Genomic DNA, 13,875 nt, shown 5'->3' with positions numbered 1-13,875 from the left:
TGGAGTATAGAGTTCTTGTCTTGGTGATTAATTTCAGCATTTCTATTTATTATACGGACAAAAAGAATAAAACCTTGATGAAATACTAGTTCGAGGTACTGTTTTCATCAAGCATTCAAGCTGTGGTCTGCTGGTATTCTAGAAAAACTGGTTTGATGGCAAATCCATATGCCAGCACTGCCAAAGTTTAAATCATTTCCTTTAATCAGAAATAGTTTGCCGCTACAGACAGCATTTCCAAAGGAAGCAAGAGCTCTTTAAACATTGCAGAACTGGGCAGACTCTAAGATAGGTGAGTAAAAGAATGTTTGGTCATTAAATCCATGGACTAATCAAAGCATAGGGCAGGGGCAAATAAAGTTGCTTTCACTCATGTATGTCATATCTTGTTTCTTAGCACTCAGGCATGTGTTCCTGGGATAGAATTCTTCTGTAAAGGGTGTTCAAGGCAACAGTATCCTTTGCAGAAAGGAATTTATGGTGACCTGGCATACTCAAGTGGCAGGAAGGTAGAGTAGTATTACTCACAGATGCTATTAAACAAATTATAAAGATAAACTAGATATGCTATAATGTGCATTCATACGATTCATAGAAGTTTAACCAGATTGACAGATAAAAGGAAGATTTCCTTGGGTGGATTTTTTCTGATTTGTAAATCACTTCCTCAGGGTCAGTCATGGGTTTATGTTCAAGAAAATACAACACGCGCTGTATTTCAATACACCCTGATTTAAAGTCATAATTGAGAATTTTATTCCATTGAAAGTCTTGGCTATAAAAGTCTGGTCACCTGTGTGGTTTGAACAAAAATGCATAAGCATTCTATGTATTTGTAAAATTAAGCATATCCATTCAATTTTAGTGAGGAGAAGAACCTGATGATTCAGATGGTCCATGAGGAAGTTCAAAGGACACTGAAGCAATAAAGGGAGAACGCCAGCTCTGGACGCCGCACTCTTTATACGACAAACAGTCATATCAGCTACAAAGAAGCACCAGTCCTCCATTTTCTAAACAATACTGGATGCAATATTTTTTATTTTTGAAGGCATTCACAAATCTGATGTTTGCCTTTAAACGGGAGCAGCATCATTTTATTTCAGTGAGTGCAATAAGTAGCCTTTCCAAATGCATAACTTGCAAAGTTAATCAAGTGGTTCAGATACATTAAACTTCTGTTTGGATATGACTTTTACATATGGAGGTATACCAGACCAACCTTAATTTCCCTGTTAGATCTACTGTGCCTTATCATTAACGGAGATTGAAAATGTAATAGTTAATTGCTTTCTAAAGAAAATGTGACTGCATATGTGCATAAACAAATTAAGTCAATAAAAAACAAATTCAGCACATTTTATTCTACAAGATCGTAAAAATATTGGCGTGAAATAAAGACAAGCAGAATCCAGACGTGGATGGTTTTCGGGTTGTGGTTTTCCCCAAGGAGGAGAAAAGAGGCAAGCGACTTTCCCCGGGGGGACGGGAAAGGGCACTCTTCAGAATAGCAGGGCTGATGTAGGGCTACTAATTAAAACCACTTGACCTCAACGACACCAACGTGACGGAGACAAAGAACCCAGACATTTTTTGTTTAGATAAGCAAACCCTTGAGTTCAGCACTCTTATTCCAAGGGACTGAATGTATAATGAACAAAACGGTAAAAGGGTGATGGAAAGTGAGATTGTAGAGAAGACCGAGGGAACTCAATCCCGCCTGAGTGTGACCATCTCCTCCTTCACACCCTCCTTGGTGATGAGACAGATCTGAAGAGCGTCCCCGGTGTACACGTCCCTCTCTGCTGCCGAGATGAAGACGTCTTTGACCAGCTGGACGGCCTTATCCTTGGATAGAGGCACGTGCTCCACACCAGTCATGTTCTTGAAGCCAATCTAGACAAGATAAATAGAAAGAGATGAAGGTGTGAGATATTCACAGGTTCTATGAAATAAGCTTTACAACAATTGCCTTATTGTGTGTGGGTAGGAAGTCATAAAAAGGTTGTATTCTTTAAATGCTAGGGGGCAGGATAATCAAGTTTTTATCGTGTTTGTCTCCCAGCTGACGTTTCTGTTTTTGAAGCCCAATGTCGCCGGCTACCAGTAGAAGGCATCCTTGAGCCAGATGCTCGACCCCTCCCTACCTGCTAATATTTACTTTGGATGAAGAACTCATGCTAACCTGGTTGTCCAGCAGCGGTTGCAGCATGGCGCTTGCTGATCCTCCAGCCTTGTAGGTGTCTCTCTGGTAGGAGCCCACTGGGTCAAAGCTGTACACCGCTCCTTTTCCTGTAAAATAAAAGACGGTTGGTCCCTGTACATTTTTTTATCAAATTACTGCACCTAGCTACCCAGGCTGGGCACAGCAACATTCAGAACTGTGGAAGATTAACAAATGGCTGCTTGCAACCACTTATGTTTTCAATACAAACACCACAAAGTAATGAATGCAAACTGGTGGATACAGTATTAGAATGTAGTTCTATGCAATTTAAACTAAGTACATAATGGCTACGGTTCATACCGTGTTCATCCAGTCCTCCGATGATGTTGTAGACATAGTAAGGGAAGAACCGCCTGCCGTACAAGATGGTGGAGAGCATGGCGGCTATGGCCCCGCTGGTCATCATCTTATTGTTGGAGTGCTTGTACATCTGGCAGAAACAAGCAGGGTCAATTGTAAGCCTGCAGACTGATTTGGTCATTACAGCTTATCTTAAAACATGCAACCATGTACATTTTACTAAGACTAGGATTTTAAGCAAACAAAGACATCCAATTATTGAATCAAATTGCAATATATTAAGGGTTGGGTTGAAATCCAGGCAGTAAAGTACCTTTAGCCGAGCGTCAATAATCTTAGTCAGTGTCAAGCAGTCACCATGGAAACCACTGCAGCCAATGACAGTGGTGTCGGTCCTGTTTTAGAAAAGATAGGTAAATGATGGTCAATTATAATGAAACGACCGTATGAAATGCCCACATAATACTTGTCCGTATTTATCAATGGTTCAAGTTCAAGTTCTTTATTCAGTCAAATGCACAACAGACAAACATACAGTAGCAGTCATTGCTGGCAATGAAATTCAAGGGATCCAAGCTCTCTGCGCTAGTGCAGGTACTAAATAGTGAATACAATAAATAAATAAATAAAAGTAAGTACAAATATATAATATTATTTTAGCTTTATTATTGCTAATATGCTTAAGCAATCAATGCAAACCGAACATACTTTTCTAGAAGATAAATAAATGTCGATCTCTCCAGTTAAGAGAACAAGGGGTGATGTAGCACACTTACAGCTTGTAGCATTTCGGCGAGTCACGACTGTGGATTGAATAGCCTTCGCTGAGACGAGTGTCTGAGGCTACGATGGCAAAGTCTTCCCCGGCTACAGCAAGCACAGTGCTGAAAACAAAGCATTCAGCAAAGAATAAACCGATTAGTTGACCACTAATTGTTGACTGATGAAAAGACAGCAGATAGCAACTAGCCGCCAAGCTAGCAAGCAGGCAGGCGGATACGAAACCGAAACAGGTCAGGTTTTTCAACAAATTAATTGTATGCTACTGTTAAACTATGAACAAAAGATGGTCTTTTATAGAAGCAATATAATATGAAATCCTCGTTAAATAGATGTTTGTAATAGTTTTAATTAAAGTCTTAACAACCCGGCTAGCTAAATGAGCGACTGTTATCGCAAGTCCTCAGGCTAGCTACCCAACAATAGTCATATCTTACTCACCCTCCATTGAAAGTATAAGGCGAAAACCGGTATTCTACCGGCCCGGTATGATGATAATCCTTCATCTTCCCATTTTCCCCAAAACTTTGCGCAGAAATCATGGTTTATATTCTGTCTGAAACTTATTGCAAAAACTGATAGGATGAACTCGCTGTATCACTGCAATATGGCAGCTTGTTCTTCTTTTACTTTGATAACATGTGCCCAGTCATGTTACCACCGCGAGGTAGCGCCCCCTACAGGCCACGTATACCACAGACCTCTAGGAACATGAATGACTTTACACAAAGTTTATCCATCTGATTGCCCAAGAACAAAATACGTAGTTTTTCGCATTTTATTTCAAACATATTCAAACTGGGTCCGTGGCATGGTTAAACATAAATCAATGGACAATTTTGAATTAAAAAACTGCATGATAAAAAGAAAATCCACAAATGTTAAAATAGAAGTACAACAAAAAACTGAAAAAATTATCAATTGTCCATTATTCCTGCATATATACAGCTAAACCTGTTAATATACTTAAACATGTTAATGCCCTCGATTTCCAATACATAAGCTATAACTTTTTTCAGTTGATGCTTTTAATAGAAGGTTTCTCCCCGAAGATGGATCAAGTAAAAAAATTCACAGAGGATATATTTTTTCAACAGCAAGTTATACAAAAAAAGAAACACCAACAACCTTTCAACACAAGATGAGAAAAGTGTTTGTCATAGAGTACACGTGATAATTGTATCCCTTGGAGGCAGCATGGGGCGAACCTTAAAAACATGACCGAATTATCTTAAAGAGCTATCAAACATTTGCTCAGCAAATACATACATTGTTAATAATTGTATTGATTGTGTGTGTGTGTATATATATATATATATATAAATAAAATAAATAATGAGCAACAGTTGTTTAATGTGTACATTTGGCTAAGCTCTACAGGACACTCGATTCATGCAAGTAGTGTCTGCACATATGGATGCATATCAGCTGGCTGACACAGGGCTGACCCTTTACTGTCTATGGCTTAAACAGGATATTTTCAGCGCCATGAAAAAGGAAAAAAAGTGTAGACCTGTCTGTCATTTTGTATGTAAAATATTTTATCAAAAATATGTAAAAGTTACCAAGACAAATTTAGCACCAAAACATATATCAAATCAAGTCGTTATAGCAGAGTAAGCAACAAGTACAAAATATTGCCTTTATTTTTAAATGCAAACACCTCTCTGATTGGTAGACTAATAATAGTGAGGAGAATCGCCAGGGGACGCTCTCTGACAGTGTGTCACAAACATAACCAGGCTCCAATACGCTGGCGTTCCGTTCTCTCCATCATTTGGACTTCTTGGGCGTTTTGGGTCCTCCCTTCTTCTTCGGTGTGATGGGGTTTTTCTCACATAGCTTGCACACCCAGAGACCTGAGGAGGAACGGACACAGCAAAACACACGTTTACTTTGAGTACAGGATTACTGTACTTCGAATGCAATCTTTGCACTTCAAAGATAACGAATCAGTATGATCCACATCGAGGGATTATGGTCATCCAGGTCATGTGATCTAGCGCACGTACCCAGCGGTATGGCGTTCATGCCCACGCAGAACGTGTGGTATCCTCGGTCGCACTGGTCGCAGAACATCATCTCGTCCTCGTGGTGGGGCTGCTGGCACACAGTGCACGTCTTGCACTCCATGCACTGCCAGCGGTATGTGTGGATGACGCACACCAGGTCCTCGCTCATGTCCAGGCACGACGGGTGACCTGTGGCCCAGCAAGGTGATGAGTGATCACTAATTATTATCAACACACACACACACACACACACACACACACACACACACACACACACACACACACACACACACACACACACACACACACACACACACACACACACACACACACACACACACACACACACACACACACACACAAAGCTATATTGTTTTCTTGCAAAGGATCAGATGAAATACTACAGTGGGTTTGAGACTGTAGTTCACCTGAAGGCTGCTTAGGCTTAGTTAGTGTTAGCTAGAATGACTACCTCGATATGTCAGAGGCAGGAACAATCCTTTAAAATTACCCTTCACACTTACCGCTGTTATCACATTGGGAGCAGTGAATGAGAGCCTCTGGCTTGCCTCTCTTGTTGGCCTCTTTACCCTTCTGGCAAATGCCACAAATAGCATTGGGAATGACCTTAGGCTGCAAGGGCAGAATAAGGCTATAAAATCCAATCACATATGTATACATTCCACAGCCACAGGTTAAATCAACATTACATCATGAGAATATAAGCATTTTTGGTAAATAAAAATAATACAAGCATTTGACAAACAAAGTTAGAGACTAAATAATGGATTACTAATGCTCATTTGAAGGATAATGATAAAACAAAGTGCTAAATTATATTGTTATTACATATGGCTGAAGAATAATAACTAGCTTGTTGGCATTTACAATTCAGTGGTTATACAGTGCTGCTAACTTTTAAAGGTCCTTTTTCTTTAATGCTTAAGACTTTTTGTGGGTGGGCAGATAATGCAAATTACATTTCTTTTTTATAATTAAATAAAGGGGGATTTTATAAAGAACCAGTAGCAACACAAGATTTTGAATTCAACCCCAAGAGTCTCATGGTTCTATTCTCCAATGATTCCACCAAATAAAGAGATCCGATCAAAAAGACAATTCAAATCGATTGAGAAATGTGCTGTTGTAAAAACATTTACCACTTCTATAACCATACACTCATTTTTTAACTTTTATTGAAACTCTGCTAGATAGACATCTCAAAAAGGTTCCTTCCTACAGAATATACCGTGAAGGACAGCATTAAGCATAGGAAAGAACACAACACAGAAGACAGACTGAGGGTAAAGGGACATTAAGATCAGGAAGTCACAGTCAACATAGAACAATCTATAGTTACTTATTTTACTTTAAATATCTCTATTGTAGATACAATAAATACACAACACAAAAAAATATGTTTAGTGTATAGGTCACTGACAACAACTAGAGATTTTTCTATACCATTTCTTCCTTGGTGATACCAATTCCGATACTTTAGTATCAGATGATACAGAGTAAGATATTTATTTGGGGGATATACGTTATCTATTTATTTTAACAGCTGAATACTACTAACCTTGTTCTTTACATTTATTATTACCATTATATAATTAACGTAGGTCGGAGATGATGCGTTTCTGACTTCCCACCTCTGATAATTTAATGTTCTTTGCCAGGTTTGCGAACTCGCCGATACCATATACTGCATTTTTAGGCGGTATTGGAGGCCTTTCCAATACTGGTATCGGTGGCATTTCCGATACTGGTATCGGTAATGGAACAGGTCTAACAACAACAGTGATTTTATTAAACAGATACTGTGGTCAAGCTTCAAGTTCAATCCAAAAGAGTCAAGAACAATAATGAAAACTAGTCAAAATGTTCAACTAAGTATTTAAACTGTTTGCCAGTTCCCCTTACTTATCTTGGGGCAGATTTACTCTATTATCCCCCATGTAGCATTGCTTTCAGTGAGTAAAAAGTGCCCAGAAGCGCACAGTATTGCACACATATAAACGTTGTCTAAGCACTCTGGTTAGTAGAAAAACCAGGATAAAAATCATTGCCCCGTCCCCTCTCATGAATTACAGTTGTCTTACAAAATTCAACATGCAACTTACAAAAATATATGTGCTACTTTTTGTAGTATATGGTTTTTTTTACCGAGCGTTATTGACATGTTGTGACATTCTAAGTAAAATGTCCCCTGACTGAAAGAAAAGGAAACTTGAACACACATGTACAGTATTGACTTTGTCAGACATGGAAGGGAGTAAATAGAGCGGGTGACGGCTAAACTGAGAGAAAGAGAGGATAATGAAAGCCAATGAGAGCAGTTTAGGCCGATCCATCCATTTTAAAACACTGATGACTGCTCAATTTTATAATTAGACATGTCTAAGTGGTACTATCTCATTCTCATCTCTTTCAAATTAACCATGTTGACCGCCATTGTTTAAGACATTTTAGAGATTCAAAATAATTGTCCTACTTAAGTGTGAAAGCCCCAAAATAGCAATTGGTGGAGCTACATCTATGCAATGCTCCAGTTGCATTAAATAATATTGTCTAACTTGACCACCAATTGAATTTGCACAACCTATTTATTGAACAAGAAACACTTAAAAGATCGCTCAAAAATAATTTCAAACAATACTATGCTTCGTATAAAGGTTTTTGTGGTAACTATTTGTGTGAGATATTTAATTTCTAAAATAAATATTTCCTCATACACTTGAGCAAGTAAATGCCCTCACATCCTTAAAAACAATGAGGGGTGCCAGAAACATTTCAATATGCTTTAACCTATTAAACTCAACAGATTTCAATTGCATGTACAAAGTCTACGGAAATTATGTTTGTCAAACTGCCTATTTTGGCATCCCTGTCTACAAATTTCTCAAGAACATAACATTTTTTAATAAAAATAAATCAAATAAAAAAAGGTCCAGGGGTTTGCATACAGATCAATACCTGTGCATTTGCCCTGTCAAGTATGGTTGCAGGCATATTGCTCCATCAACTCAAAATCCTCAACTTTATTCAATATTTATATTGTCGTTCAAGGCTATGCAATGAAGTAACAGAAGTTATAGGTTTCGCTATGCCCTAAAACCTGAGCTCACTTCTAATAGGAGGAGAAGCCCAAACATCATGAAAGCTGACCTAGTAACCCCTTTTCAGATCCAACTGGTAAACAGAACCTTGTTCACACCACTAACCTCGATCTGAAAGATTATGTCTTTCCGGGAAACGGTTATGAAGAAATACCAATTCTTTGGATAACATAAATAATTAACACCCAACCGAACACTATATTTTGTTATTTACACTTCAAAACATTGGCTGTCGGGCGATATTTGAAACGAAAAACGTAGTTTCAATTAATGGTAGTTTGTCAGAGCAGTTCACTTTGACTGGGCTGAGTGAACTAGAACAGAGTTCAATTGTAGCCGTGTGAACAAGGCCCGTGTTTCCTCATCTCACCCAAGATAAGCACAAAGTAAGGCCCACAACAAACATTGCTCTGATAATTTACAACCGCACGTTACTGTTGAGAACACAAAGTATATCATATGTATGCCAACATACATATTCAAATTAGGCAAATTTAGGTATAAACATTAAAACTGACTCAAAACTTTAGATATCTCACAACGTCAGCGTCATTAAAAAAAGAAAAAAGAATATATTTTCTTAAACCAAAAAATAGCAGCCATATGTGTATATTCCTCTAGGTGTATCCATTGACCGACCACACACACACACACACACACACACACACACACACACACACACACACACACACACACACACACACACACACACACACACACACACACACACACACACACACACACACACACACACACACACAAAACTGAAAAGCGGTGTGGGGGAAAAGTGATCCGCGAAAAAACGGCCGACTGTTCCTCTGAGTGGTTCTTATTGCTTACAGTTTGAAACCCGTCGCATGGCAACCGCTTGAGTGCGTGGTTGTGCACACGAGGGTGCGTGCGTGACCTCAGTAGAAAGTGCTGCTGGGAACCATAGTAACCAGAGGACAGAGGGAAGGACGCGAGGAGGGGATGGGGGTGACGGAGAAAGGGACTAGAGGAAGTACTACAAGGAGGAAGAGGAGGCGGGGCTAATAAAAGTGCGGCTGCTGTTGAAGGAGAGCAGAGTTCAGGTGGGTTTGTCCTCTACCTTGTACACGGGCGTGGTCGCGGATGCTTTGTGGGGGTGCCGCGGGGTCCCCTCCTTGCCCGGTGTGGTGGTCCGGTCCTTGCCCTTGCCCTTGTGTGCCGGCGCTGCTCCCCCCTCCTGACTCTCCACGTCGGAGGTGTTGCCCGAAGAACTGTCCTGGAGACGGAGGGGAGCCAAGGAGTGAATAAAGAAACACATAAATGGGGGCATGAAGGGAGCGGGCCGGACAGAGAGGCGGTTCGGGGGTTGGGATACCATCCAAAGGGGTACCCCAATGTCTACCTCCATTGTTCTTCAGCAAAACACCCAACCCAGACATGGTCCGTCATAACAACATGATAACGAAAAAAAGCCTTAAAAGTCACTTTGGATCAAAGCTTTTTCTAAATCGTGACAAAATAACCGAGCCATTTGAAGACAAGAGTGCAATAATTCACCACATTACACTGCAACGCTATACTCTACCCCTGGAGTGGCCTTCTCGCCCTCCAGGGGCCAGCTGGACATATATCTTACGGATGCATTCTTGTTCTTCTTGACATCTTTGCCGTCTTCAGCGTCATCTGAATCAGGTTCTGAGTCCAGAGCCGGGAGTTCCGGGTCCAGGGGAGGTTCGAAAAGCGCCGTGTTCAGCGGCAGGTACCGCAGCTCGTTGGGAGAGTACCTGCAAGCCGAAGAATTACCAATTACCCATGAGTACCCATTTCCATGCATCACTATACAAGGACACGTTGGCAGTAAAGGTAAGTGGTGCAGGCTGTCAACCTCACAGGTGAACAATTGGGTTTGTACCTCTTGTAGTATTCCTGAAACTGGCCGGGAATGAGGGCCACAGGATAGGGCCCAGCCCTGGTGAGCTCCGGGGCCAACACCTTGAACCTTCCCTGGGGCACCTGGATGACCTGGGACAACAACACAAGGTTGCTACAGAACAAATCGTTGTTGATGACGCAACCAAAGATGCTATAAGTTGCTTCTTTCCTGGTATTTGGAAATTTAACTTACAAATTAAATGTGAACGTCTACCACAAATGGCATTCCCATGAGTTAATGTATTGAAGTTTGTAGGATAGTAACAATATGTCTATGCTAACATACATGTGTTTGGAGGTCAAAGTAGGCTCTTCTCTCCTCCATGCGCTCCCTGTTGAAGTTGCTGTTGAACTCGGCTGCCTTCTTGGCTGCCTTCTTAATGTACTCCGGGACCTTGCTGGCTTCCACCTTCTGGGGATTCTGCTGCTGCATTTGCTGAGAAGAGCGATGGGAGAACATATGTTATTAATAGTAATTAAAACATATATTCACCCTCCCAAACTCTAACACATGCTTAGCTCAGCGCTCCTACTAATAAATACAAATATGGCCCAGAGACTTTTTTCAAGGAAACAAAACCCAAATAATGTGGCCGTTCTTTTACAATCTACTATCATATCAGACATGACATTATGAAGATTTTTTGGGTCAAGACAAACACTCTCCCAGTATACGTACAGAGTACTCTTTGGCTATCCGCTGCCTCTCTCTCTCCTGCAGAATAACGGAATACTCTGAGTGTTTGATGGGGTACTCCTTGATCATCAGGTCTATCACCTCGTCGCTACGAAGTGCGGTTAGACCTGCAGAACACACACACAGATACAGATTGCTACCTCCATAAAATAATGTAAATGAATGACGCAGAAGTTATTAAGATGCGTCATACCCAAGGTGCACTGCGTCTCAGTGATGACATTCTGTTCTCGCAGGCAAAGCTTTTCTTTGTGGGACAAGTCTCTCCTCTCCAGGTCTAAACAGGAGGCAACGGTTACACAGGCAGAGAGAAGCAGTTTTCAGTATGCAGTATACACACACACACACACACACTTTTATTTCCCTTCCAATAGAAGTGTGAAATTAATTAAAAGGGGCTTTGTATGTATTGCATGTTTGAATACTTTTTTCCCGGTTCATCTCATTGACATTAAGCATTACAATAGGGACCCTGGTAGAATATGGTACGATACTCTCGAAGGGATCATCGCGCTCACCGGGGTACTTCCTCTTGAACGACGTGACCCCCAGGTACTCGCTGACCTGCTCCTGGAGCATGTAGTACTCCCCCATGTCGTCTGCAGGCCACTTGTACTCTGTCAGGTTCTCTGCTGGAAAATATGTGGGTCTGTGGGGACAGAGGGAAAGCTATAACTGTGAGGATTCCCTCGCCAACGCTTCCTTGTTTTCCATCCAGCAACAGGGAAACATAGGCTGAATATTATTCATATATTTGTTAAAGTTGCAACAGCAGTTTTAGCATGTGATTTTATGACTAACAATATTTGAATTAGTTTCCATCAGCATTGACGACCGATGGGCCTTTATTAATAATAATAATTGTTTTCTTCTTCTACTATAACCAATAATACTTAATAAATATGTTCTACTAATAAATAAATAATTAACTGCATAGATTATGGTGTAAAGTAAGAAAGTTGTTTAATTGTTCAATTATTTTTGGTTATTGGCCTGAATATGTCTTATATGGCCTGTCCTACATTTCTACCCACCCAGGCTCCTGGCTGGAGGTGTCACAGCTTCTGGAGCTATCCCCAGAACCCATTCTTCTCCTTTTGGGTGGTTGGCTTCCATCATTGGACACCTCCTCAATAACATCCTCCTGAGAGGAAAAACCAGCATGACGCAAAATATAAATTCTGGTCCACACGGCTATATGCACACACAGTATAGTTTACCATCACCAACATGCCATTGATTATTACACCATGATAGGTTTAATGGGAGGGCTTCCCATTGATGTGAATTAAATATTATTAGAAAGGGGGAGTATAGCGTTAGGGTCTATTTTACTCCAAGATACTTGTTTCCATCGATGTCTGAAACCCAAAGTCTGAAACATACCCCGCAGCATCCTTGGGAAATATATCTATCCCTAACTTTCAACAGATATTAAATGCAAGTCTATGGCAATGGCTTACTTCTACTCTGGTCTACTCTAGGTTATCGTGACAACACTTGTTAGAAAATAACATTTGTTAAAATATTATTTAGATACTCTGCACATTTGACTCTAAGAAATTTCTTAAATGTTATACTTTGCCACTTTTTGTCACAAATGAAAAACGTACACAGATCCCAACCACTCGCAGCAAACGAATACTGCAATATATATTGCACAAATAAATAAACTATGCAATGTTGTGCAACTTTCAAATCTAGTTCAGGTCATATTTTCTGATGGACCAAAAAGTTAAACGTAAGTAATGTAAACCGACCATACTAATCCATACTGGACATTTAATGTTAGTATAACATTAGCGTTACCAACATTAGCTTTCCACGGGGAAATCCAAGCCAATTCACCGTGCATTTATCTTTAAGGTTACATTTTCTTAACACAAACTAACCAACAATTCACATCGCAGTCAACACAAGGGACACTAGGCTAACCTTACACTATTAGACATGAATTGGAAACAAAGGAGGAGCGCTAGCGTAGCTACCAATTCACACACATGAATTAGTTAGCTATCGATGCCCGCTGGCTTGCTCTATAACCCGGATTAACGTTGCACACATTTCTCAATGTTCCCACACTTGGATAAGGTTGTTATGGATTCCGTCGAGGCAACATTACCTTGATACATGGCACTCCTGGAGTTGCAGGGCTGCTATCACAGGACGGTCTGACGGGCAGCACAGTGGCCATGTTTGAATCTGATGTGACGAGATGCCGACCAGAGGGTACTTGCGGGCGCCTTGTGGACGTGTCGAGTTCAATTTATTATGTATATATATTTAATGAACATTTAACTGGCAAATATGCACAACATACATAAGATAATATGAAATGTAGACATAAAGGTGAATATTGTTACGCGCAGGGCAAAGCCTGGGGACTAACATTAAAAAATCAAAATTTTGTTGGCGCCTACAATGGAGTGTGTGTGTGTGTGTGTGTGTGTGTGTGTGTGTGTGTGTGTGTGTGTGTGTGTGTGTGTGTGTGTGTGTGTGTGTGTGTGTGTGTGTTGGGGGGGCTCCACTGCCCCCCGGCCCCCCTTCCAAACAGACTCATCCTATTATCAACAGAGATGGTTAAGTGCCTTAACAGAGAGGGTTAAGTGAGATCAAATCTAGGACTATATTATCTAACGTAATAACAGACATCCATTAAAAGATGTAGGCAGGTGCTTCAGTTCTTCTCCCCAGGAAATCTCTTCTTCAGGTGCTTTCTGAAGAGTTTGAGGGACTGTGAGCAGACTGGACGGAGCTGGGTGGACAGTTCCAGCATCAAGCGAAGAGAAACAAAAATGGCAAGAATCTGGATGGAGAACTTGGCGGTAACAACACTGG

General features: G+C 40.6%; 2 protein-coding genes across 2 annotated transcripts; both read right to left on the bottom strand.

The window, feature by feature from the left end:
* Nucleotides 1–719: 719 nt before the first annotated feature.
* psmb1 (proteasome 20S subunit beta 1) lies at nt 720–4,005 on the bottom strand. The gene is made up of 6 exons (XM_056607075.1): nt 3,749–4,005; nt 3,304–3,411; nt 2,841–2,922; nt 2,528–2,657; nt 2,186–2,292; nt 720–1,896 (listed from the first exon to the last, which is right to left on the bottom strand). Exons 1-6 carry the CDS (start codon nt 3,847–3,849, stop codon nt 1,711–1,713), a joined length of 714 nt encoding a protein of 237 aa, XP_056463050.1. The 5' UTR covers nt 3,850–4,005; the 3' UTR covers nt 720–1,710.
* Nucleotides 4,006–4,051: 46 nt separating this feature from the next.
* On the bottom strand, nt 4,052–13,401 carry phf10 (PHD finger protein 10). Its single transcript, XM_056607071.1, has 12 exons — nt 13,160–13,401; nt 12,072–12,181; nt 11,556–11,686; nt 11,231–11,314; nt 11,020–11,144; nt 10,627–10,776; nt 10,321–10,430; nt 10,045–10,192; nt 9,529–9,684; nt 5,844–5,952; nt 5,320–5,508; nt 4,052–5,166 (listed from the first exon to the last, which is right to left on the bottom strand). Exons 1-12 carry the CDS (start codon nt 13,229–13,231, stop codon nt 5,081–5,083), a joined length of 1,470 nt encoding a protein of 489 aa, XP_056463046.1. The 5' UTR covers nt 13,232–13,401; the 3' UTR covers nt 4,052–5,080.
* Between the last annotated feature and the right edge of the window lie 474 nt (nt 13,402–13,875).

Source organism: Gadus chalcogrammus, chromosome 14, assembly GCF_026213295.1.
Source record: "Gadus chalcogrammus isolate NIFS_2021 chromosome 14, NIFS_Gcha_1.0, whole genome shotgun sequence".
Taxonomy (NCBI): Eukaryota; Metazoa; Chordata; class Actinopteri; order Gadiformes; family Gadidae; genus Gadus; species Gadus chalcogrammus.
The sequence above is the reverse complement of the archived record's forward strand: the minus strand, read 5'-3'. Positions and strand labels throughout refer to the sequence as shown.

What these genes read in the sequence shown, in the direction of transcription:
- psmb1 (XM_056607075.1), bottom strand. Translation starts at nt 3,849, where the DNA reads ATGATTTCTGCGCAAAGTTTTGGGGAAAATGGGAAGATGAAGGATTAT. An exon ending in CCTTATACTTTCAATGGAGG is followed by an intron (nt 3,412 to 3,748) that starts GTGAGTAAGATA and finishes CTTTGTTTTCAG; the next exon opens with CACTGTGCTTGCTGTAGCCG. An exon ending in AACCGCTGCTGGACAACCAG is followed by an intron (nt 1,897 to 2,185) that starts GTTAGCATGAGT and finishes TATCTTGTCTAG; the next exon opens with ATTGGCTTCAAGAACATGAC.
- phf10 (XM_056607071.1), bottom strand. Translation starts at nt 13,231, where the DNA reads ATGGCCACTGTGCTGCCCGTCAGACCGTCCTGTGATAGCAGCCCTGCA. An exon ending in ACTTTGACCTCCAAACACAT is followed by an intron (nt 10,431 to 10,626) that starts GTATGTTAGCAT and finishes TTGTTGTCCCAG; the next exon opens with GTCATCCAGGTGCCCCAGGG. An exon ending in CGACCACGCCCGTGTACAAG is followed by an intron (nt 5,953 to 9,528) that starts GTAGAGGACAAA and finishes CTGCCCTTGCAG; the next exon opens with CCTAAGGTCATTCCCAATGC.